The following is a 26,884-nucleotide window of genomic DNA, read 5'->3' on the forward strand; positions in this document are numbered from 1 at the left end:
ACAGAATACTAAGCGGTCAGTATTAAAACCCTAAAAATATCCACAGCAGCAGGGTGGATAAAAATCAATGTTTTTTAAAAAAAAATAAAAAAAAAATCGGATTTTTTTGATTTAAATCGGATTTTTTTCAATAAACTGCTTTTTGAGGAAAATATTTTACCATCCAAAGGTTCTTCCATCATGAGATAAAGCTGAGTTGTTTAACTCAGTAGAATAAATGCTGTATATGTGTAACATTCACAATGCCATGCTCTTCCAGAGGTTTCTGTAGGATTAGTGGGCAGTTTCTCTCCTATATTATCACAGACGCTCGCTTTACTTACGCAGTTCTCAAAACTGAATTTGACTCCGCAGAGGTCCCAGCCTCTTCTTCACGGCAAAAATGTTACAACATGAACAGAGTTGAGAAAAAGACCTTAATCCTATTGTTCTACAAACCTATGAATACAGAATCAACCCCTTCAGTGCCAAGTCCAAGAAGTTAGACAATATGTTTCTGATTGTGTGGAGTGGAATAGATCTGCACAACACAAGAAGAAATGTTAATCTAAGTGTGAGGAGGAGGAAGGGCAAGCAGACAAGAAAATGAAAGTGAAACTTTGAGCACAATACTGCAGCATAGCCACAGACAGACAAGTCTGGATCTGTTTGTGTGTACGATCTGAGGTTTATTACATTCTTTCCTTATAATGGCAGCAGGCCGTAAAAGAGACCCAGTTTGGGAATATTTTAATGAAGCTCCTTCACCTATCGGTAAGGCAGGCATGCGTGCAAAATGCAAACGATGCAACAAAGAGATGCAAGGCCTGGTGGCGCGAATGAGGATACATCATGAGAAGTTCGGTGATGAAGATGACCAAAGAAACACTTCTGAACAGGCAGGATCTTCAGGTTGGTTAAACATTTTTATTGAATCCTATTTCTAAAGACTGAACTGTCATGTGTCAGAAAAATTATATTTCTTATTATTACTGCATGTTACTGTCATTTGGTACAGTTATGAAGAAAAACAAATATTCCTTTTGGGGCAGGGGCAGTGATGTGTTGTGTACAATAAGCAGAAATTGTATAAACAATAAAATAACAGCATTGACTTTTTTTGTTTAGGGGAATTCATGGATTCTGGAAACTATCCACCTCCAAGATCACCATCATCCTGTTCTACAGTTTCAGAGTTATCCATCCAGGATAGTGCTTCATTAGCAGCAGCATCATCAGACACCCACAGCCACATATCACCATCACCCAAAAGGAAGAAAAAACCTTTACCTCCTGGAACCACCATAGATAGGTTTGTGATAAGAACTAGCAGATTAGAAAAAGAGTTGATTAATGAAAAAATTGCCCAGTTTATTTATGCAACGAACTCTTCTTTCCGTCTGACTGAGAACCCACATTTCATTAATATGGTTCAGTCACTGAGACCAGGATACAGCCCACCCAGCAGAGCTGATGTTGCAGGGAAACTGCTGGATCAAGTGTATGACAGAGAAATGGAGCAATGTGCAACAGCTCTGGAGGGTAAAATTGTTAACCTAGGTATTGATGGGTGGAGTAATGTCCACAATGATCCTATTGTATGTGCTTGTATAACAACAGAAGAAGGTAAAGTCTTCCTTGCACAAACAACTGATACGTCAGGAAATGCACACACAGCAGAATACTTACAAGAAGTGGCAGTAAAAGCTATAACGACATGTGAACAAAAATTCAAATGTCTAGTACGCAGTTTGGTCACTGACAATGCTGCAAACGTATCCAAGATGAGAAGAGATTTAGAAGAGCAGGGAGGGAATACAAAGCTGCTAATAACATATGGTTGCAGTGCTCATATGCTGCACCTCTTAGCCAAAGACTTAAGTGTTCCAGAAATAAAGGCTAATGTTGAAATTGCTAAGTACTTCCGTAATAATCATTTTGCTGCAGCAGCTCTGAAAAGGATGGGTGGAACCAAGCTAACGCTCCCACAAGATGTTAGATGGAACTCTGTGGTGGACTGTTTTGAGCAGTATATCAAAAACTGGCCTATTCTGATGACACTTTGTGAAGAAAATCGAGATAAAATAGATGGCACTGTCACGGCCAAAATCCTCAACATTGGGCTTAAGAGAAATGTTGAACATATGCTGAGCTTCCTGAAACCCATCTCTCAAGCTTTAAACAAAATACAGAAAAATAGCTGTTTTATTGCGGATGCTGTTGAAATTTGGAAGGAACTGAGTGAACACTTAAAACCAGAACTACACATGGACAGAATTAAATTACAAGCAGTAAACAAACGAATGGGACAAGCACTGACTCCAGCTCATTTTTTGGCAAATATTGTCAATATCCAATATCAGGGTCAAAACCTAAGTGCTGAGGAAGAGGAGTTAGCTGTGACATGGGTATCCAGCAATCATCCATCTTTAATGCCAACTATAATAAACTTCAGAGCTAAGGGGGAACCATTCAAGAAATATATGTTTGCTGAAGATATTTTAAGGAAGGTCACACCAGTAAACTGGTGGAAGTCACTTAAGCGCTTGGATTTAGAGACTGTTCAAGTAATGATTTCACTTTTAACAGCAGTAGCTTCTTCTGCAGACGTTGAAAGAATATTCTCTTCCTTTGGACTCATTCATTCTAAATTGAGAAATCGGTTGGGACCCAATAAAGCAGGAAAGCTTGTTTTTCTTTTCCAGATTATGAATAGGAACAAAGAAGAAGATGATGATGAAGATGACGACAAGTGAGCTACAGAGGACAGCAGGGACAGTAGTATTTAAGTTTTTCATGTGTCGGCTGGGCTGACAGTCTAAGTTTCTTAAAATATATATATATATATTTTGTTTAGCCAAATTAGTTAACAAACATGGATGTTTGTTTAAGCAAATAACTAATGCTGTAATGTTGTTATTGTTTCAGTTAAATAAATCTATTTAAATTGTTATTAAGGTCAGGATTATTTTTCTCCTTCCTAAGTACAACAGAACAGTGGTGTCCAAATATGAATGATTAACCCATTAAACTGGGGAGAAAAAAGTTATATAAAAAGTGATTCTAAAAATCTTCATCTACTTGCATGTTAAAGTAGCAAGAACTAGTTTAGGTAGAAACTTTGATTTAAATCACTGATTTAAATCAAGCCTTACTGACTAGTGATTTAAATCGTGATTTAAATTGTGACTTAAATCAGTTAGATTTAAATCAAATCCACCCTGCACAGCAGTTAATACAAAAATTCCACCATCTAACTAAAGACATGGAATGTATATCTGCATCTCCTGAGAATCCAACTTGACTGAATAAATCCAAACACAGTCAAAGCTGGACTAAGAAAAACAATGAATAGCACTGAATTGTAAAGCACACTGCATGTGTGCTGCAGAAGCAAAACCAGACACTTATCTTTGCTGATTTTGGCAGCAGGGCAGGAGGAACCAGACAGAACCAGACAGAGATGCAAAACCTCCAAGAACAATGGACAACTGGCAATGACTAATGAATCCTGCACACCTAAATAGCCCAGTCAGAGCTGCAATCAGCAGAGAAACCTGCCCAGGATTACAACCCAGGGACAACTGCATTACCACCAACAACCACCAGAGGGAACCCAAGAGCAGAATTCACAACAGATTCCGCAGCGTTTTACACCTGTTCCTCAATAGGAATCCGCACGTGAAATCCGCACAAAAACCACTGGAAATCTGTGGTAAATCCGCAGGTAAAACGCAGTGCCTTTTACCTGCGGATTTTTCAAAAATGGTGCGGAAAAATCTCACACGAATCCACAACGTGGGCACATAGCCTTAGGGTTAGGGTTGGAATTAGGGCTAGGGTTGGAAATAGGTTTAAGATTAGGCTTGTGGTTAGGGTTATGGTTAGGGGTGTGTTGGGGTTAGGGTTGTGGTTAGGGTTGGGATTAGGGTTAGGGTTGGGATTAGGGGTGTGTTGGGGTTAGGGGTGTGTTGGGGTTAGGGGTGTGTTGGGGTTAGGGGTGTGTTGGGGTTAGGGGTGTGTTGGGGTTAGCGGTGTGTTGGGGTTAGGGGTGTGGTTAGGGTTATGGCTAGAGTAGGGATTAGGGTTAGGGGTGTGTTGGGGTTAGTGTTGGAGTTAGAATTGAGAGGTTTCCACTGTTTAGGCACATCAGGGGTCTCCAAACGCAATATGGCGCCACCATTGATTCCAGCCAATCTTGCGTTCAAAAAGTCAAATGGTGCACCCTCCCTTCCGAGCCCCAACGTGCGCCCAAACAGTGGTTTACCCCCATGTATGGAGTACCAGCATACTCGGGACAAACTGGGCAACAACTATTGGGGTCCAATTTCATCTGTTACCCTTGTGAAAATAAAAAATTGCTTGCTAAAACATCATTTTTGAGGAAAGAAAAATGATTTTTTATTTTCACGGCTCTGCGTTGTAAACTTCTGTGAAGCACTTGGGGGTTCAAAGTGCTCACCACACATCTAGATAAGTTCCTTGAGAGGTCTAGTTTCCAAAATAGGGTCACTTGTGAGGGGTTTCTACTGTTTAGGCACATCAGGGGCTCTGAAAATGCAACGTGACGCCCGCAGACCATTCCATCAAAGTCTGCATTTCAAAAAGTCACTACTTCCCTTCCGAGCCCCGGCGTGTGCCCAAATAGTGGTTTACCCCCACATGTGGGGTACCAGCATACTCGGGACAAACTGGGCAACAACTATTGGGGTCCAATTTCTCCTTTTACCCTTGTGAAAATAAAAAATTGCTTGCTAAAACATCATTTTTGAGGAAAGAAAAATTATTTTTTACTTTCACAGCTCTGCGTTATAAACTTCTGTGAAGCACCTGGGGGTTTAAAGTGCTCACTATGCATCTAGATAAGTTCTTTGGGGGGTCTAGTTTCCAAAATGGGGTCACTTGTGGGGGAGCTCCAATGTTTAGGCACACAGGGGCTCTCCAAACGCGACATGGTGTCCGCTAACGATGGAGATCATTTTTCATTCAAAAAGTCAAATGGCGCTCCATCCCTTCCGAGCCTTACCATGTGCCCAAACAGTGGTTTACCCCCACATATGAGGTATCGGTGTACTCAGGAGAAATTTCCCAACAAATTTTAGGATCCATTTTATCCTGTTGCCCATGTGAAAATGAAGAAATTGAGGCAAAAAATTTTTTTTGTGAAAAAAAAGTACGTTTTCATTTTTACGGATCAATTTGTGAAGCACCTGGGGGTTTAAAGTGCTCACTATGCATCTAGATAAGTTCATTGGGGCGTCTAGTTTCCAAATTGGGGTCACTTGTGGGGGAGCTACAATGTTTAGGCACACGGGGGCTCTCCAAACGTGACATGGTGTCCGCTGAAGATTGGAGCCAAATTTTCATTCAAAAAGTCAAATAGCGCTCCTTCTGAGCCCTGCCATGTGCCCCAAACAGTGGTTTACCCCCACATATGAGGTATCAGCGTACTCAGGACAAATTGGACAACAACGTTCATGGTCCAGTTTCTCCTTTTACCCTTGGAAAAATAAAAAAATTGTTGCTAAAAGATCATTTTTGTGAATAAAAAGTTAAATGTTCATTTTTTCCTTCCATGTTGCTTCTGCTGCTGTGAAACACCTGAAGGGTTAATAAACTTCTTGAATGTGGTTTTGAGCACCTTGAGGGGTGTAGTTTTTAGAATGGTGTCACTTTTGGGTATTTTCAGCCATATAGACCCCTCAAACTGACTTCAAATGTGAGGTGGTCCCTAAAAAAAATGATTTTGTAAATTTTGTTGTAAAAATGAGAAATCACTGGTCAAATTTTAATCTTTATAACTTCCTAGCAAAAAAAAAAATTGTTTCCAAAATTGTGCTGATGTAAAGTAGACATGTGGGAAATGTTATTTATTAACTATTTTGTGTCACATAACTCTCTGATTTAACAGAATAAAAATTCAAAATGTGAAAATTGCGAAATTTTCAAAATTTTCGCCAAATTTCCATTTTTTTCACAAATAAACGCAGAAATTATCGACCTAAATTTACCACTGACGTGAAGCCCAATATGTCATGAAAAAATAATCTCAGAACCGCTAGGATCCGTTGAAGCGTTCCTGAGTTATTACCTCATAAAGGGACACTGGTCAGAATTGCAAAAAACGGCCAGGTCATTAAGGTCAAAATAGGCTGGGTCATGAAGGGGTTAAATAAACTAGTATGTATATACTGTATATTTTCCCCCATCTCAGACAACCCCTTTAATGCCAGGCAGGATACAATACAAACATAACACATCCTCTTCTATTTACCTTCATGGTCACACAGTCTCCTACTGCCTGCGGCTCCTGTGCTTACCTGGTGTATACCAAAGAGGGCACACAGCAGGCAGCCGGGGGGACTGGTACCATTGTCATATTAAACAAGGAATTTACCCTGCTGCCATCACTGCTATATTCTAGTAACAGTGACAAGCGCATAATACCGGGGGCACGAGAGAACAGAGGGGGGCACGAGAGAACAGAGGGGGGCACGAGGGAACAGAGGGGGGCACGAGAGAACAGAGGGGGGGCACGAGAGAACAGAGGGGGAACGAGAGAACAGAGGGGGCACGAGAGAACAGAGGGGGAACGAGAGAACAGAGGGGGGCACGAGAGAACAGAGGGGGGCACGAGGGAACAGAGGGGGGCACGAGGGAACAGAGGGGGGCACGAGAGAACAGAGGGGGGCACGAGAGAACAGAGGGGGGCAAGAGGGAACAGAGGGGGCACGAGAGAACAGAGGGGGCACGAGAGAACAGAGGGGGGCACGAGGGAACAGAGGGGGCACGAGAGAACAGAGGGGGGGCACGAGAGAACAGAGGGGGGCACGAGGGAACAGAGGGGGGGCACGAGAGAACAGAGGGGGGGCACGAGAGAACAGAGGGGGGCACGAGGGAACAGAGGGGGGCACGAGAGAACAGAGGGGGGCACGAGAGAACAGAGGGGGGCACGAGGGAACAGAGGGGGGCAAGAGGGAACAGAGGGGGCACGAGAGAACAGAGGGGGGCACGAGGGAACAGAGGGGGAACGAGAGAACAGAGGGGGCACGAGGGAACAGAGGGGGGCACGAGAGAACAGAGGGGGCACGAGAGAACAGAGGGGGGGCACGAGAGAACAGAGGGGGGGCACGAGAGAACAGAGGGGGGGCACGAGAGAACAGAGGGGGGCACGAGAGAACAGAGGGGGCACGAGGGAACAGAGGGGGGCACGAGAGAACAGAGGGGGCACGAGAGAACAGAGGGGGGCACGAGAGAACAGAGGGGGGCACGAGAGAACAGAGGGGGGGCACGAGAGAACAGAGGGGGGCACGAGAGAACAGAGGGGGAACGAGAGAACAGAGGGGGGCACGAGGGAACAGAGGGGGCACGAGAGAACAGAGGGGGCACGAGAGAACAGAGGGGGGCACGAGAGAACAGAGGGGGGCACGAGAGAACAGAGGGGGGCACGAGAGAACAGAGGGGGGCACGAGAGAACAGAGGGGGGCACGAGAGAACAGAGGGGGGCACGAGAGAACAGAGGGGGGCACGAGGGAACAGAGGGGGGCACGAGAGAACAGAGGGGGGAACGAGAGAACAGAGGGGGGCACGAGAGAACAGAGGGGGGAACGAGAGAACAGAGGGGGGCACGAGAGAACAGAGGGGGGCACGAGGGAACAGAGGGGGGCACGAGAGAAAAGAGGGGGGAACGAGAGAACAGAGGGGGGCACGAGGGAACAGAGGGGGCACGAGAGAACAGAGGGGGCACGAGAGAACAGAGGGGGCACGAGGGAACAGAGGGGGCACGAGAGAACAGAGGGGGGCACGAGAGAACAGAGGGGGGCACGAGAGAACAGAGGGGGGCACGAGAGAACAGAGGGGGGCACGAGAAAACAGAGGGGGGCACGAGGGAACAGAGGGGGGCACGAGAGAACAGAGGGGGGAACGAGAGAACAGAGGGGGGAACGAGAGAACAGAGGGGGGAACGAGAGAACAGAGGGGGGCACGAGGGAACAGAGGGGGCACGAGAGAACAGAGGGGGGCACGAGAGAACAGAGGGGGGCACGAGAGAACAGAGGGGGAACGAGAGAACAGAGGGGGGCACGAGGGAACACGAGAGAACAGAGGGGGGCACGAGAGAACAGAGGGGGGCACGAGGGAACAGAGGGGGCACGAGGGAACAGAGGGGGGCACGAGAGAACAGAGGGGGGCACGAGAGAACAGGGGGGAACGAGAGAACAGAGGGGGGCACGAGGGAACAGGGGGGGCACGAGAGAACAGAGGGGGGCACGAGAGAACAGAGGGGGGCACGAGGGAACAGAGGGGGGCACGAGGGAACAGAGGGGGGCACGAGAGAACAGAGGGGGGCACGAGAGAACAGAGGGGGGAATGAGAGAACAGAGGGGGGGCACGAGAGAACAGAGGGGGGGCACGAGAGAACAGAGGGGGGGGGCACGAGAGAACAGAGGGGGAACGAGAGAACAGAGGGGGCACGAGAGAACAGAGGGGGCACGAGAGAACAGAGGGGGCACGAGAGAACAGAGGGGGGCACGAGGGAACAGAGGGGGGCACGAGGGAACAGAGGGGGGCACGAGGGAACAGAGGGGGGCACGAGGGAACAGAGGGGGGCACGAGGGAACAGAGGGGGGCACGAGAGAACAGAGGGGGGAACGAGAGAACAGAGGGGGCACGAGAGAACAGAGGGGGGGCACGAGAGAACAGAGGGGGGCACGAGGGAACAGAGGGCGCACGAGAGAACAGAGGGGGCACGAGAGAGCAGAGGGGGGCACGAGAGAACAGAGGGGGGCACAAGAGAACAGAGGGGGGCACGAGAGAACAGAGGGGGGCACGAGAGAACAGAGGGGGGCACGAGAGAACAGAGGGGGGCACGAGGGAACAGAGGGGGCACGAGGGAACAGAGGGGGCACGAGGGAACAGAGGGGGGAACGAGAGAACAGAGGGGGGCACGAGGGAACAGAGGGGGGCACGAGAGAACAGAGGGGGGCACGAGGGAACAGAGGGGGCACGAGAGAACAGAGGGGGCACGAGGGAACAGAGGGGGCACGAGGGAACAGAGGGGGCACGAGAGAACAGAGGGGGCACGAGAGAACAGAGGGGGCACGAGAGAACAGAGGGGGCACGAGAGAACAGAGGGGGGCACAAGAGAATTACAGTTACGGTTGTGCACTCTAATTGTGAATATAGTGGAACCTCAGAATATGACCGCTCTGTTAATGAAAATAAATCTATATACAAAAACGAACATTGATTTTACAGCCATATTGTGACAATATGCAACTTTGATGGTCGCAATACTATGAGTGTCCCTATAACAATACAGTAAGGCACTTTACATTTAATAATGTCCCCTAAGTTCCCTCTACACAGTATAAGGCCCCCACAGCTCCCCTATACACAGTATGATGATTCTATAACTCCCCAATACACCGTATGATGTTCCCTTTTACACAGTATAATGCTGACAGAGCTCCACTATAGAAAGTATAATGCCCCCCAGAGCTCCCCTATATACAGTGTAATGGGCCAACAGCTCCCATATGCACAATATGCCTTCACAGTTCCCTATACACAGTATGATGGGCCCGCAGCTTCCGTCAAATAGTAGGATGTCCCTCACAGTTCCCCTGTACACAGTATGATGAGCCCGCAGCTCCCTTATACACAGTTTGATGAGCCCGCAGCTCCCTTATACACAGTATGATGAGCCCGCATCTCCCTTATACACAGTATGATGAGCCCGCAGCTCCCTTATACACAGTGTGATGAGCCCACAGCTTCCGTCAAATAGTATGATGTCCCTCACAGTTCCCCTGTACACAGTATGATGGGCCCTCAGCTCCCTTATACACAGTTTGATGAGCCCGCAGCTCCCTTATACACAGTATGATGAGCCCGCACCTTCCGTCAAATAGTATGATGTCCCTCACAGTTCCCCTGTACACAGTATGATGGGCCCGCAGCTCCCTTATTCACAGTATGATGGGCCCGCAGCTCCCTTATACACAGTATGATGGGCCCGCAGCTCCCTTATACACAGTATGATGGGCCCACCCACAGCTCCCTTATACACAGTATGATGGGCCCGCAGCTTCCGTCAAATAGTATGATGTCCCTCACAGTTCCCCTGTAAACAGTATGATGAGCTGGCAGCTCCCTTATACACAGTATGATGGGCCCGCAGCTCCCTTATACACAGTATGATGGGCCCACAGCTCCCTTATACACAGTATGATGGGCCCACAGCTCCCTTATACACAGTATGATGGGCCCTCAGCTCCCTTATACACAGTATGATGGGCCCGCAGCTCCCTTATGCACAGTATGATGGGCCCACAGCTCCCTTATACACAGTATGATGGGCCCACAGCTCCCTTATACACAGTATGATGGGCCCACAGCTCCCTTATACACAGTATGATGGGCCCACAGCTCCCTTATACACAGTATGATGGGCCCACAGCTCCCTTATACACAGTATGATGGGCCCACTGCTCCCTTATACACAGTATGATGGGCCCACAGCTCCCTTATACACAGTATGATGGGCCCACAGCTCCCTTATACACAGTATGATGGGCCCTCAGCTCCCTTATACACAGTATGATGGGCCCGCAGCTTCCTTATACACAGTATGATGGGCCCGCAGCTCCCTTATACACAGTATGATGGGCCCGCAGCTCCCTTATACACAGTATGATGGACCCACAGCTCCCTTATACACAGTATGATAGACCCACAGCTCCCTTATACACAGTATGATAGACCCACAGCTCCCTTATACACAGTATGATAGACCCACAGCTCCCTTATACACAGTATGATAGACCCACATGTCATGGTTCCCAATGGCAAGGGAACGTCAGAGAACATAAATAACAGAACAGCTCTTGGGTGATGGAATCTCGAGCTGACCGTGAGCTAAACCTACCACACAACTAACAGTGGCCGGGTGGCGTACCTACGTTTTATCCCTAGACGCCTAGCGCCAGCCGAAGAACCAACTAACCCTAATAGAGGAAAAGACAGACCTGGCTTACCTCTAGGGAAATTCCCCCAAAAAGGAGACAGAAGCCCCCCACATATATTGACAGTGAGTTCAGAGGAAAAGACATACGCAGTATGAAGGTAGGTTCAGCAAAGCGAGGTCCGCTTACTAGATAGCAAGAAGATACAATAGGGAACTTCACGGTCAGCTGAAAACCCTATTAAAATACCATCCCGAAATTACTTTAAGACTCATGTGTCAACTCATGACACCGGAGTGGCAATTTCGGCCCACAAGAGCTTCCAGCTACAGAAAAATAACATAACTGTGAACTGGAACAAAAATGCAAAACAAACTTAGGACTAAGAGTCCAACTTAGCTGATAGTAGTCTAGAAGCAGGAACATGCAACAGAAAGGCTCTGGTTACATTGATGGCCGGCACTAGAATAACTGAGCAGCAAGGCTAAATAGGATACTCCCATATCCTGATGGAAACAGGTGAACAGAGAAAGTGAAGCACACAAGTCCAGTACAACCAGTGACCACCGGGGGAGCCCAAAAACCAAATTCACAACACCCACAGCTCCCTTATACACAGTATGATAGACCCACAGCTCCCTTATACACAGTATGATGGGCCCGCAGCTCCCTTATATACAGTATGATGGGCCCTCAGCTCCCTTATACACAGTATGATGGGCCCGCAGCTTCCTTATACACAGTATGATAGACCCACAGCTCACTTATACACAGTATGATGGGCCCACAGCTCCCTTATACACAGTATGATGGGCCGCAGCACCCTTACACACAGTATGATGGGCCGCAGCTCCCTTATACACAGTGTGATGGGCCCGCAGCTGCCATATACACAGTATGATGGGCCAACAGCTCCCTTATACACAGTATGATGGGCCCACAGCTCCCTTATACACAGTATGATGGGCCCACAGCTCCCTTACACACAGTATGATGGGCCCTCAGCTCCCTTATACACAGTATGATGGGCCCGCAGCTCCCTTATACACAGTATGATGGGCCCGCAGCTTCCTTATACACAGTATGATGGGCCCGCAGCTCCCTTATACACAGTATGATGGGCCCGCAGCTCCCTTATATACAGTATGATGGGCCCTCAGCTCCCTTATACACAGTATGATGGGCCCGCAGCTTCCTTATATACAGTATGATGGGCCCTCAGCTCCCTTATACACAGTATGATGGGCCCGCAGCTCCCTTATACACAGTATGATGGGCCCGCAGCTCCCTTATACACAGTATGATGGGCCCGTAGCTCCCTTATACACAGTATGATGGGCCTGCAGCTCCCTTATACACAGTATGATGGGTCCACAGCTCCCTTATACACAGTATGATGGACCCACAGCTCCCTTATACACAGTATGATAGACCCACAGCTCCCTTATACACAGTATGATAGACCCACAGCTCCCTTATACACAGTATGATAGACCCACAGCTCCCTTATACACAGTATGATAGACCCACAGCTCCCTTATACACAGTATGATAGACCCACAGCTCCCTTATACACAGTATGATAGACCCACAGCTCCCTTATACACAGTATGATAGACCCACAGCTCCCTTATACACAGTATGATGGGCCCACAGCTCCCTTTTACACAGTATGATGGGCCCGCAGCTCCCTGTCATGATTTGGCAGTCTGCAGTCACATAAAGTGACTGCAGACATTTATTCCAAATCAACTTTATAGTATCAACTTTATAGTATTAAATTGCTTATTATTTATTTATTAAAGCACCACTCTAGCAGGGTTTTTTTTTTCCACCGTTGGAGTGGTGCTTTAAGCGCAAGTCCCCTGCCTTGGTCAGTTACTCATCCTCCGGCGTATTCACTATTTTGTGGCACTGCTGCAGTCCCACAGCTCAAACTTGTGAGCGCAGCTTCTGACAGGCCAGAAATGAGAAGCTATGTCACAAGCGCTCAATGTAAGACTATGAGGCTATGTGCCCACGTTGCAGATTCGTGTGCGGATTTTTCCGCACTGTTTTTGCAAAATCCACAGGTAAAACGTGCTGCGTTTTACCTGTGGATTTACTGCATTTTTTGTGAGGATTTCGCCTGCGTTTTTACACCTGTGGATTCCTATTATGGAGCAGGTGTAAAACGCTGCGGAATCCGCACAAAGAATTGACATGCTGCGGAAAATACAACGCAGCGTTTCCGCGCGGTATTTTCTGCAGCATGTGCACTGCGGATTTTGTTTTCCATAAGTTTACATGGTGCTGTACAACGCATGTAAAACTGCTGTGAATCCGCAGCGTCCAATCCACTGCGGATCCGCACCGTGTGCACATAGCCTGAGAGTGAGGAAGAGGCCAGAACGAGGCTCCCATAGACTCACACTGATTAGTGACCTCTGCGCTGCTCCATGAAACAATGGAGCAACGGACAGGTAAAAAAAACTGAAGGAGACAGAGCCGAGGGGAGCAAAAACAGATGAAGACGCCAGAAGGTGAGTATTAGACAGGGGCAGGGGACTTGGATCTTCAGCACGGCTCCAGTAGTGAAATAAAAAAAAATGCTGGAGTGGGGCTGTAAATGTGATGCAGCTCTTGGTTACTATATGGGGACTTCGTATACTAATACTCATAAAAGACCCAGGTGGTACGTATCCCCCCATCTCCAGCCTCCCCAGACAGCAAATATTACATGATGGAGTACCTATAATATCATAACAAAGCATTATAATATTCAGCCCCCAGTGACCTGTCCCCCCTCCCCCACTTCAGCTCCAATGCCCCCATCAACTCACCTCCACCCCGTCAGTGCCCTGTCCCACCTCACCCACCTTCTGCCCTCACAACACCCCCATGGTCTCACATAAACCCCCCAGTGCCCTGTCTCCCCTCCCCCACAATACCCCTATCATCTCACATCCACCCCCTCAGTACCCTGTCGCCTCACCCACCTTCAGCCTCCACAACACCCCCATTGTCTCACATAAACCCCCCAGTGCCCTGTCTCCCCTCCCCCACAATACCCCTATCATCTCACCTCCACCCCCTCAGTGCCCTGTTGCCTCACCCACCTTCAGCCTCCACAACACCCCCATTGTCTCACATAAACCCCCCAGTGCCCTGTCTCCCCTCCCCCACAATACCCCTATCATCTCACCTCCACCCCCTCAGTACCCTGTCGCCCCTCACCCACCTTCAGCCCCCACAACACCCCCATGGTCTCACATAAACCCCCCAGTGCCCTGTCTCCCCTCCCCCACAATACCCCTATCATCTCACCTCCACCCCCTCAGTACCGTCGCCCCTCACCCACTTTCAGCGCCCACAATACCCCAATGGTCTCACATAAACCCCCTCAGTGCCCTGTCTCCCCTCCCCCACAATACCCCTATCATCTCACCTCCACCCCCTCAGTACCCTGTCGCCCCTCACCCACCTTCAGCCCCCACAACACCCCCATGGTCTCACATAAACCCCCCAGTGCCCTGTCTCCCCTCCCCCACAATACCCCTATCATCTCACCTCCACCCCCTCAGTACCGTCGCCCCTCACCCACTTTCAGCGCCCACAATACCCCAATGGTCTCACATAAACCCCCTCAGTGCCCTGTCTCCCCTCCCCCACAATACCCCTATCATCTCACCTCCACCCCCTCAGTGCCCTGTCGCCCCTCCCCCACAATACCCCTATCATCTCACCTCCACCCCCTCAGTACCCTGTCGCCCCTCACCCACCTTCAGCCCCCACAACACCCACATGGTCTCACATAAACCCCCCAGTGCCCTGTCTCCCCTCCCCCACAATACCCCTATCATCTCACCTCCACCCCCTCAGTACCCTGTCGCCCCTCACCCACCTTCAGCCCCCACAACACCCACATGGTCTCACATAAACCCCCCAGTGCCCTGTCTCCCCTCCCCCACAATACCCCTATCATCTCACCTCCACCCCCTAGTGCCCTGTCTCCCCTCCCCCACAATACCCCTATCATCTCACCTCCACCCCCTCAGTGCCCTGTCGCCCCTCACCCACTTTCAGCGCCCACAATACCCCAATGGTCTCACATTCACCTCACAGTGACATACCTGAATTTAATAAACCTAAAAAGTCCCATCCCCAGCACTTACTGATAACGTTTGCAGGCCGGACCAGGAAGTGTCTAGGTGAAATGCAAGGTGTGGGCACTAGGACCCAGCATGCCTGAGCCAATCCCAGCGTGCACAGAGTGAAGAAAACTGCAGCCAGGGAAAAGCTTGATGATCAGGTCAGATGGGCGAAACCATTCACTGCAGGGGGGAGACTGCAGCCGGCCACTGTGCTGCTAGCAGCGTGCAGAGTCTCCGTCAGATAGGAGCAGACATTATACTGCTCTCCTCCTATGCTGTGTTCTGCCTCGTCACAGAAGTGGCCCTGGTTCCCGGTGGGCCCCTTCATGTGACAGGGCCCGGGGCGATGGACCCCCCTGCCCCCCAGTGTAGCAGGCAAGCAGCCACAGTCCCCCCCACAGGCTGTGCTTCAGTTACAAGTAGCTCCACGTCTTCCTGGCTGGGGCCGCTCACCCCGTCCCACCCCGTCCCTCAGTACTTAAAGAAGTTGTCCACTACTATAACCTTTTTTTTCCCCATAAATCTTGCTATTATGTGCCACTGAAAACATCTACTGTGTTTATTTTAGCAATATTACCTTTTATCATGCTGTAGCAGCACATCTCTAGTGCTGGCTCCAGCTCTCATGGGGTTAATTGACAACTTCCTTTCTCCTGACTTACTGTGCTCTAATACTACAAGTTCCATGATGCATTGCACTCGCCTGTAACTCTGCACCTGGCACACCCACTCCAAAACACACCCCAACCCCTCCCCCCTCTATCTTCAAAAAGATTTGTGATGTCATTTCTGTCCAGCCTCCTCTTTTACATTTGTCCAACCCACACTCCATTACACACAGATGGATAGATACATACAGATATATCTATCTCTATTTCCATAGATATGTCCATATCCATGGTTCTAAACCCCTTCACCCCTGGAGCTTTTTTTGTTTTCGTTTATCGCTCCCCTTCTATCCAGAGCCATAATTTTTCCATCAATACGGCCATGTGGGGGCTTATTTTTTGCGGGACAAGTTCTACTTTTGAACGACATCATTGGTTTTACCATGTCGTGTAACAGAAAATGTGAAAAAAATTCAAAGTGCAATGAAATTGCAAAAAAAGTGCAGTCCCACACTTGTTTTTTGCTTGGCTTTTTTGCTAGGTTCACTAAATGCTAAGGCTGTGTGCACACATTGCGGATTCGATTGCAGATCCGCAGCGTTTTTTGCCTCACTGAATTGCATCAAATCCGCAGTGCAGTGCACAACCAATGTAAGTCTATGGGAGCCGCAGACTTGTGCACATGCCGCGAAAAAAGCCGCACCGAAAACGCAGCTTTTTTTTCTCGCAGCATGTCACTTCTTTTGTGCGGAACTGCAGCGTTTCTGCACCTTTAGACTTTCATTGAGTCGGGCACATCCATAGCAAAACCGCGGATGTAAAAAAGATCTGCAGTTTTGCTGCGGATGTGAGACCGAGAAACGCTGCAGCTCGGGAGGATGGAAGTGTGTGGGCGGTGACGGTGTGCATGTATGTGTGCGGGCGGGGTCTGCGGGCTGTTCAGATGTGTGCGGCGCTGTGCGGGACTGTTCAGGTGTGTGCGGGGTCTGCGGGCTGTTCGGATGTGTGCGGGACTATTCAGGTGTGTGCGGGGTCTGCGGGCTGTTCGGATGTGTGCGGGACTGTTCAGATGTGTACAGCCCTGTGCGGGACTGTTCGTGTGTGTGCGGGGTTGTTTGGGTGTGTGCGGGACTGTTTAGGTGTGTGCGGGGCTGTGCAGGGGGTCTTTTGGGGTGTGTGTGCAGGCATCATCCGATGGGACTACAAGTACGCAGCATCCAATCTGCAGCTCATTCGGATGTAATCCGGACAGTGGACACACACCCTACGCTATCCATACATCTATCAATAGATATATCTATCCAGACACATCTACAGATAGATATATGAATAGATAGATGTATGCATCTATAGATCTATCTATATGTAGATCTGTCTATCCATTTCATCTATCATCTATCTGTCTATCTGTGTGTTTAATGGAGTGTGGGTTGGACAAATGTAAAAGAGGAGGTTGGACAATAATGACATCACAAATCTTTTTCTTTTGTTCAATAATACATCTTTATTTAGCTTTCAAAAACGCACCAAAACGCCTAAAAACCGTGCAAAAACCACACCAAAAGCGAATTAAAAAATGCATCAAAACCGTGCAAAAAACTGCATAAAAAACGCATCAAAACTGAAAAAAACACGCATCAAAACCGCACCAAAATTGCATCAACACTGCACCAAAACCACACCAAAAACTGCATCAAAACCGCACCAAAACCACACCAAGAACTGCTTCAAAACCGCACCAAGAACTGCATCAAAACCGCACCAAGAACTGCATCAAAACTGCACCAAAACTGCAAAACTGCACCAGGTTTTGATGCAGTTTTTGGTGCAGTTTTGGTGCGGTTTATGCGCGGTTTTAATGCCGTTTTTGGAAATAAGTAAATAAATGGAAAATGTGCATGATTTGAATGGAAACATGCATGAAAAAACGGATTCCAAGGCCGGATTCTACATTTCACAGCTCAGTTGTCACGGGGAGACTAGGTGGGCGAGAGCTAATAACCCGGGCCCCTGCAATTTCCCTCAGACTAGGGAAATACTGACTGACCCTCTACCTGAAGTTTACACTGATGGTGTGCATGTCCAGGCCTCGAACCTCACCCTGCCTCCTGTTTCAACCCTAAGCTGAAAACCTCTGCCCTCCACCCAGTGAATGCAATACACCAATACCCACAGTTAGCACAGACAAGGATAAAGGAAAATATACACCACGCCGCAGTCACTCAGGAATACACTATAAATGTGTAGGGCAAAATAAACACATATATAGGAAGGAGTAAATAAGACAAAGGAAAATACACCACCAGCAACGATTCTCCAACAACCAGCTCTCCACTCCAGACCGAGATAACAACGCACAAGACAGAAGCTATAATCGGCGATGCCCAAAGGTGAGGAGAGCTATTTAAAGGCAATGGGCATGGCCCAGCTTCCAATCCGAGGATCAGGTAAATTAACCCCGGAACAGCTAGACAAAATCTAGCCGACGCCAATGAGCAAATAGTGGTCAAAAGCGGAACTACCGCTGTCTGTCGGACGACCTGGTCTGAACAGCGTCTGACATGACATCAGTTTCATATGTTTTTTTGCCGGATCCGTCGCTGTGCGTTTTTTCGCCGAACAGAAAAAACGTTCCTCTGTATGTGTTTTCCATCCGGCGGAAACAGCTTTTTTGAAGGATCCGGCAAAAAAACGGATGAAACGTGTGGCCATCAGGCGCAATCCGGCGCTAATACAACTCTATGAGAAAAAAATGGATCCGGCGGAAAAAAATTGATCTGTTTTTTTCAAAACTCGCCGGATTGTGTCTCACGGCAAAAACCTGATGTGTGAAAGCAGCCAAATATATGGATAGATACAAGGCCTCTTTCACACTAGCGTCGTGCACTGCACGTCACAATGCGTCGTTGTGGAGAAAAAACGCGTCCTGCAAAGTTGTCTGCAGGATGCGTTTTTTCTCCATAGACTTTTATTAGCGACGCAGCGCGACGGCCCCTTACCGATGCTAGTGTGAAAGCAGCCTAAGGCTACTTGCACACTTGCGTTTTTAGCAATCCGTCTTTTTAGGAAAAAACGGATCCTGCAAATGTGCTCGCAGGATGCGTTTTTTACCCATAGACTTGTATTAGTGACGGATCGCGACGGATGGCCACACGTCGCGTCCGTCGTGCAACGGATGCGTCGTGTTTTGGCGGACCGTTGGCACGAAAAAACGTTAAAGTGAACGTTTTTTTGTCTGTCGCGTCCGCCATTTTCTACCGCGCATGCGCAGCCAAAACTCCGCCCCCTCCTCCCCGGACTTCAGAATGGGCAGCGGATGCGTTGAAAAACTGCATCCGCTGCCCACGACGTGCACAAATTTCACAACGTGTGTCAGTACGTAGGCCCGACGCATAGCGATGGACCCATACCGACGCAAGTGTGAAAGAGGCCTTAATGAGCGTTTAATTGAATAAAAAACAGAAAAAAACGGCGTGGGCTCCCGCGCAATTTTCTGCGACAGAGGGGGAAAGCCGACGGCCGGGGGCCAATATTTGTAGCCTGCTATGAATATCAGCCCGCAGCTGTCTGCGTAGCCTTTACTGGCTATTAAAATAGGGGGACCCCCCAAAAAAAATGACGTGGGGTCCCCCTGTATTTTATAGCCAGAAAGGCTACGCAGACAGCTGCGGGCTGATATTCATACCCTAGAGAGGGGCCATGGATATTGATCCTCCCCCGGCTACAAATACCAGTCTGCAGCCGCCCCAGAAATGGCGCATATGTAAGATGCGCCAATTCCGGCACTTAGCCCCTCTCTTCCCACTCCCGTGTAGCGGTGGGATATGGGGTAATAAGGGGTTAATGTCTCCTTGCTATTGTAAGGTGACATTAAGCCGGGTTAATAACGGAGAGGCATCAATAAGACGCCTATCCATTATTAATCCAATAGTAATAAAGGGTTAATAAAACACACACACATTAGGAAAAATGTATTTTAATATTCTTCATTTAACCATACTTACCATACTTCAGCGCCTGCAAAAAACGTAAAATAATAAACCGTATACTACCTGTCCGCCGTAGTCCAATTAATAATGATTGTCCCACGACGATCTCCCTTATAGAACAGTGACATCGGGTGATGTCACTGCTCTATAGGACCCTCAGTGACACACTGACAGGAGACAATGGCTCCTGCAGTGCATCACTGAGGTTACTAAAGTTCAAAGTCTTACTTTATGGCAAAATGCTGAATGGGAAATTTCTCATACAGCAATGTCATAAAGTGAGACTAGGGACTATTTTCTCACAGGGGCATAGGAATACATTGTGAGGAATACATTGTAGAAGGATACCTTCCATCATTGTGTTCCTGGAGCCCCTGGAGAGCAATCCCATCAGCAGATGCTCCTGCTCTCCACGGGAGATCGTCGAGGGACACTCGTTTTAATTGGATTTCTGCGGATCAGGGAGTATATTGGTTGATTATTATTTTAATATTTTTTACAGATGACAATGGCTTCGGGGATCAAGGTGACAAGTGATGGTGAGTATGTATTCTATGTTACATGTACGGTATGTCTGTATGTATGTTGTATGTATGTACGTACTGTATGTGGCATGTTGCATGTCGCATGTCACATGTTGCATGTCTTCGCATGTTGCCGCATGGCGCATGTCATCGCATGGCGCATGTCGTCGCATGGTGCATGTCGCATGTCGCATGTCATATGTTGCATATCTTCGCATGGTGCATGTCGTATGGTGCATGTCGTCGCATGGTGCATGTCGTCACATGGTGCATGTCGTCGCATGGTGCATGTTTGCCGCATGCCGCCACATGGTGCATGTCGTCACATGGTGCATGGCGCATTTCGTCGCATGGCACATGTCGTCGCATGTCGTATGTCGCATGGTGCATGTCGCTTGTCATATGGTGCATGTCGTCGCATGGTGCATGTCTGCTGCATGTCGCCGCATGGTGCATGTCGTCGCATGGTGCATGGCGCATGTTGTCGCATGGTGCATGTCGTCGCATGGTGCATGTTTTTGCATATCGCATGGTGCATGTTGTCACATGTTGTGTGTTGTATGTACAGTGGGGCAAAAAAGTATTTAGTCAGTCAGCAATAGTGCAAGTTCCACCATTTAAAAAGATGAGAGGCGTCTGTAATTTACATCATAGGTAGACCTCAACTATGGGAGACAAACTGAGAAAAAAAAATCCAGAAAATCACATTGTCTGTTTTTTTATCATTTTATTTGCATTTTATGGTGGAAAATAAGTATTTGGTCAGAAACAAAATTTCATCTCAGTACTTTGTAATATATCCTTTGTTGGCAATGACAGAGGTCAAACGTTTTCTGTAAGTCTTCACAAGGTTGCCACACACTGTTGTTGGTATGTTGGCCCATTCCTCCATGCAGATCTCCTCTAGAGCAGTGATGTTTTGGCTTTTCGCTTGGCAACACGGACTTTCAACTCCCTCCAAAGGTTTTCTATAGGGTTCAGATCTGGAGACTGGCTAGGCCACTCCAGGACCTTGAAATGCTTCTTACGAAGCCACTCCTTCGTTGCCCTGGCGGTGTGCTTTAGATCATTGTCATGTTGAAAGACCCAGCCACGTTTCATCTTCAATGCCCTTGCTGATGGAAGGAGGTTTGCACTCAAAATCTCACGAAACATGGCCCCATTCATTCTTTCATGTACCCGGATCAGTCGTCCTGGCCCCTTTGCAGAGAAACAGCCCCAAAGCCTGATGTTTCCACCACCATGCTTTACAGTAGGTATGGTGTTTGATGGATGCAACTCAGTATTCTTTTTCCTCCAAACACGACAAGTTGTGTTTCTACCAAACAGTTCCAGTTTGGTTTCATCAGACCATAGGACATTCTCCCAAAACTCCTCTGGATCATCCAAATGCTCTCTAGCAAACTTCAGACAGGCCCGGACATGTACTGGCTTAAGCAGTGGGACACGTCTGGCACTGCAGGATCTGAGTCCATGGTGGCGTACTGTGTTACTTATGGTAGGCCTTGTTACATTGGTCCCAGCTCTCTGCAGTTCATTCACTAGGTCCCCCCGCGTGGTCCTGGGATTTTTGCTCACCGTTCTTGTGATCATTCTGACCCCACGGGGTGGGATTTTGCGTGGAGCCCCAGATCGAGGGAGATTATCAGTGGTCTTGTATGTCTTCCATTTTCTAATTATTGCTCCCACTGTTGATTTCTTCACTCCAAGCTGGTTGGCTATTGCAGATTCAGTCTTCCCAGCCTGGTGCAGGGCTACAATTTTGTTTCTGGTGTCCTTTGACAGCTCTTTGGTCTTCACCATAGTGGAGTTTGGAGTCAGACTGTTTAAGGGTGTGCACAGGTGTCTTTTTATACTGATAACAAGTTTAAACAGGTGCCATTACTATAGGTAATGAGGGGAGGAAAGAGGAGACTCTTAAAGAAGAAGTTACAGGTCTGTGAGAGCCAGAAATCTTGATTGTTTGTTTCTGACCAAATACTTATTTTCCACCATAAAATGCAAATAAAATGATAAAAAAACAGACAATGTGATTTTCTGGATTTTTTTTTCTCAGTTTGTCTCCCATAGTTGAGGTCTACCTATGATGTAAATTACAGACGCCTCTCATCTTTTTAAGTGGTGGAACTTGCACTATTGCTGAATGACTAAATACTTTTTTGCCCCACTGTATGTATGTATGTACTGTATATCTGTATTTATTTTATTTTTTTTTTACATTCAACACATTAGCCAGATGATGGGACTACTACTGTCCCATCATTCGCTAATGTGTCACTCACTGTCACTGTAGCAGTCAGAGCCCGATGGGACTTGTAGTCCCATCGGACGATGCCTGCACACAGAGACACACACACACACACACACACACCCCAAAGAGCACCCCCCCAGCAGACCCCAGCACATACCGGCGCCGGCCCGCACAGCACCCGCGCCGGCCCGCACAGCACCGGCGACGGCCCACACAGCAGCGGCCCGCACAGCGCCGGACCGCAGAGTGCCGGCGCCGGCCCGCACAGCAGCGGCGCCGGACCGCAGAGCGGTCCAGAGTCTGGAAATTGACGTGACGTCGGTGGAAATAAGCGGCGGCTGTGGCCTGGGGGTCACGTGACCCGGACTCAGCCGCCGGAATAGCGCCGCTCACAGGCGAAAACGGCAACGGACGGTAATTGCACAATTCATCAGGGGCCCCGGGGTGATGCATTGGGGGGTTAATTGAAAGTAGTGGACAACCCCTTTAACTTATAACCCGACGAGTTAGTGTGTGAGGAAGCAGCACCGCGCCCTGCATCCCCGCCGCCTCCTGCTGGTGACACAGCCTCATGCTCATGGCTAGTACCCGGCACATCTGACTGCAGCAGAGGGCGCCTCACCACAACTCAAGGTAACTACAGGTCACCCTGCATTTCATTCAGTCCCCGGGGTTTTACACACAGGAGCACAATTGCATTAGCAAAGCTCCTGGGTGTAAAATGATTTAACCCCTTCAGATGGATTTACTTCGTTGGACTTGACCTGAGTGTCGGAAGGTATGAGATATTGTTGTTTTTTTATTTTTCCTTTGTTACAGAATGAGGGTCTTCAGCTGGATTAAGAGAATAATAAAATATTACCACACCCTGTGTCTTTATTTCATTAAATTACTTTTAAATAATGTGTGTGTGTTTCCTTAACCATTTCGTACTATTGGATTAATAATGGATAGGTGTCATAATTGACGCCTCTCCATTATTAATCTGGCTTAATGTCACCTTACAATAGCAAGGTGACATTAACCCTTCATTACCCCATATGCCACCGCTACACGGGAGTGGGAAGAGAGTGGCCAAGTGCTAGAATAGGCGCATCTTCCAGATGTGCCTTTTCTGGGGTGGCTGGGGGCAGATGTTTGTAGCCAGGGGGGGCCAATAACCATGGACCCTCTCTAGGCTATTAATATCTGCCCTCAGTCACTGGCTTTACCACTATGGCGGAGAAAATTGCGCGGGAGCCCACGCCAATTTTTTCCGCGATTTAACCCTTTAATTTCATAGCTAGAGCCCCCAAATTTGATACACAGACACTTCTTACATTAATGAAGAGGAATATGTAATAAAAGAAGGGATATGAGATGGTTTACTGTATGTAGACCATGTCTCATATCCTGTCGGGTTTGTGAAGGAGAGAGCAAAAATCGGCAATTGGATTAGCGACTTTTATGCTATCTAGCGCTGCATTAAATATAAATATACATATATAGGTGTCTCTCTGACATATATATATGTATATATACACATTCTATGTTTATATATCTACTGTATTCTAACCTGTCAGTGTGATTTTACTGTACACCGCGCTGAATTACCGGCTTTTCAAAGGACACCGGACCAGAATGAAAGACATGGGGCAGGATTGGATCATGGGGCAGGATGGATACGATGGAGACAGATGGGGCAGGATGGGGAGATCATATGGGGTAGAATGAAGACTCATGAGGGCAGGATGCGAGAACATATGGCTGGAGCCAGGAATGAGATAAACGGGGCCAGGATGGGGAATATTATTACCATAGGGGCTAATTAAGGGATATTATTACTGCAGTGATGTATTTATTTTATTTTTTGAGTATACTGTTTTAAATGGGGGCGGTCCTGTTACTGTGTAGAGTGACACTATATCGCCTTTTTTTCTTCATGTGGTGTAATGTAGAAGTTGTGAAAAATTAAGTAATGTGTTCTGCAAGCGGAGCTCGAGATAACTGTGTTATTTCCTGCAGGAACGAGTCCTGGCTGGAAGAAATGATGGCGGTCTGTGCTGGATGAAAAATGAAGGACTTCACCTAGAGACGTCACTGGTGAGTCAGCGTTACCTATACACTGACACTATACACTGTATACTATATACAGCGGTCCTGTGTACAATGTCACCAGTGATCACTGTATTACCTATACATTATATACAGAGGTCCTGTGTATAATGTCACCAGTGATCTCTGTATTACCTCTACACAGACACTGCATACTAAGTACAGATCTCCTGTGAATACTGGCACTTATGGTGATAGTATTGTGGGTTTTTTTTATTATTACTGATCAGTAGTGTAGTATTCAGTCACTATGTGGTGGTAATATGTGGCCTGGAAATGGTGTTGTGGTATTTGTCCCTTGTATGTGCTATTTGGTCACCAAGTGGTGGTAATATGTGGTCTTGACATGGTGCGGTGGTATTTGTCCCTTGTATGTAGTATTATTCGGTCACTATGTGATCTAGTCTTGTTGTGGTGGTATTTCTTCCCTTTATGTGGTATTATTGGTCTTGGTATAGTGGATTGTGTTGTGTATGGCGGTCATTTGTTCTCTCTGATATTAATTAGGAGAAGATTCTTTATTTCCATTAGAGTTTTAATGCTTTGTACACAGTGGCGGAGATGCACTTACAGGGGGTTTCCTGTGGAAAAAAGTATTGATTGGTGGGGGGGTCTGACTGCTTGGACCCATTCAGCAAAATGTGGAACTTTTTATCCCCATTAGACTGGAGTGGCATGTCCGACTAGATCACTGATCCATTCATTCACTCTGTGGCTGCACTTGTTTTTTTCTGGAACACCTAAAGAGAATGAATGGAGCTGCGGTCAGACATCCCACCTGCCGCTGCATTTTAAAATAGTGATAAAAGTGTCCTGTCAGGGATAAAACTTCCCCATTCTTCCGATCGGTGCAGTTTCTAAAACGATCACCTATCCTGTGGAGCCCATGGATCAGTGATAACTTGTTTTAACCAAGAACCCCATTAATGTAAACTACCATAATTATACATCCAAGTTATTGGGGCACACGGTAGATGTGCAGCAGCCGCCGGTGTTTCACAGCCGATGCTCCACTATAATGACAGATATTTGCATATAGCTGTAGGGTGGGCCCCTAGAGTCCATTCCTCTGGTGGGCCCCAGACACCCCAGTCCGACCCTGCTCCCACCAATCAGAATGTGATGACATATCCTAGCAAAATGCAATCACTGGATAATGTAGAAATAACACATTTAGGATTTGCTGCTTTTTTTCTGCAGGCAAAAAACCTGATTTCTTGACAGTAAAAAAGCTGCAGACAAAAGATTTTTGCTGCATTTTTCAGGATCTTAAAGTTCAGCTTTGCTTCCACTGCGCAAGTATGAACAATTAAAGGAATTAGGCCACCAATACAAAATGTATGTGAAAGCAAACCATAAAGATTTTTGGAAAAAAGGGCAATTTGATTAAATTATTTAGTGGAAAAAGTTTTTTTATATCTGAAACAATAGTGACTATTCTGAACAAAAAAGTTCATATGAGTTCATGAAAAAATACACACTTGCAAATGTAAAAACAGCAGGGGAAGATGAAGTGATTGGGAACAGTTCACATTAATACATATCACTCATTTAATTAAATTGACTGTACTATCAGCCCTGCTCATGTGAGGACACCAAGACGTTGTGGTTGTGATATCTCATAGCTCAGCCTGGTAGTGTCAGGGTGTGTGTCCACGGTCAGTAAACGCTGCTTGTTTGACGCTGCGCAGAGCTGCAGCGTCAAACACGCAGCGTCCAGATGTTCCAGCATAGTGGAGGGGATTTTTTGAAATCCCGTGTCCACTATACGTGGAAACCCGCACGCGGCGGGCCTGCGACTCCGGACATGCTGCGCGTCTTTTCAGATCGCAGCATGTCCGTACACCTTGTGGGGATGCAGCGTCCCCGCAAGGCATAACACAGGGCCCTATGGGAGGGGGGCGATGATCCCGGATGTGTACAGTTAACACATCCGGCATCATCGCTTCCCAGAAGGGGGCGGGGCTTAGCGCCGAGCGGCTTCGCCGCTCCGGCAATACCGCCGGCCATCCTGAACGTGGACACGCAGCCTCAGGCTAGTTTCACAAAAGCGTTTGGAGGAGCTGCGGAGGGCTGCAGACTTCCTCCGTGAAGCCCCGCCCTCCGCTGCCTGCTCCGCCTACTTCTTCATGCGGCCTGCGTACCTATCTTTCACATTAGGTACGCAGGTCGTGTGGCTGTATGCGGATGCTTCCGCATGCGTCGTTTTGACGATGCAGAGAAACAAATAAATTGCTACAAGCTGCGTCCTACGCTGGTCGCCGCATGCGGAAGCATCCGCATACAGCGGCACGACCTGCGTACCTAATGTTAAAGATAGGTACGCAGGCCGCATGCAGAAG

The 26,884-nt window shown here is 47.9% G+C and overlaps 1 protein-coding gene across 1 annotated transcript in view; it reads left to right on the forward strand.

The window, feature by feature from the left end:
* Nucleotides 1-552: 552 nt before the first annotated feature.
* LOC143783321 (uncharacterized) overlaps nucleotides 553-26,884 on the forward strand; it is a 30,230-nt gene continuing 3,898 nt past the window's right edge. The window contains exons 1-2 of the mRNA XM_077271725.1: nucleotides 553-891; nucleotides 1,108-1,905. Of these exons, the coding sequence (XP_077127840.1) occupies nucleotides 690-891; nucleotides 1,108-1,905 (1,000 nt within the window). The 5' untranslated portion in view covers nucleotides 553-689. The remainder of the gene's footprint in view (nucleotides 892-1,107; nucleotides 1,906-26,884) is intronic.

Source organism: Ranitomeya variabilis, chromosome 6 (assembly GCF_051348905.1).
Source record: "Ranitomeya variabilis isolate aRanVar5 chromosome 6, aRanVar5.hap1, whole genome shotgun sequence".
NCBI lineage: Eukaryota > Metazoa > Chordata > Amphibia > Anura > Dendrobatidae > Ranitomeya > Ranitomeya variabilis.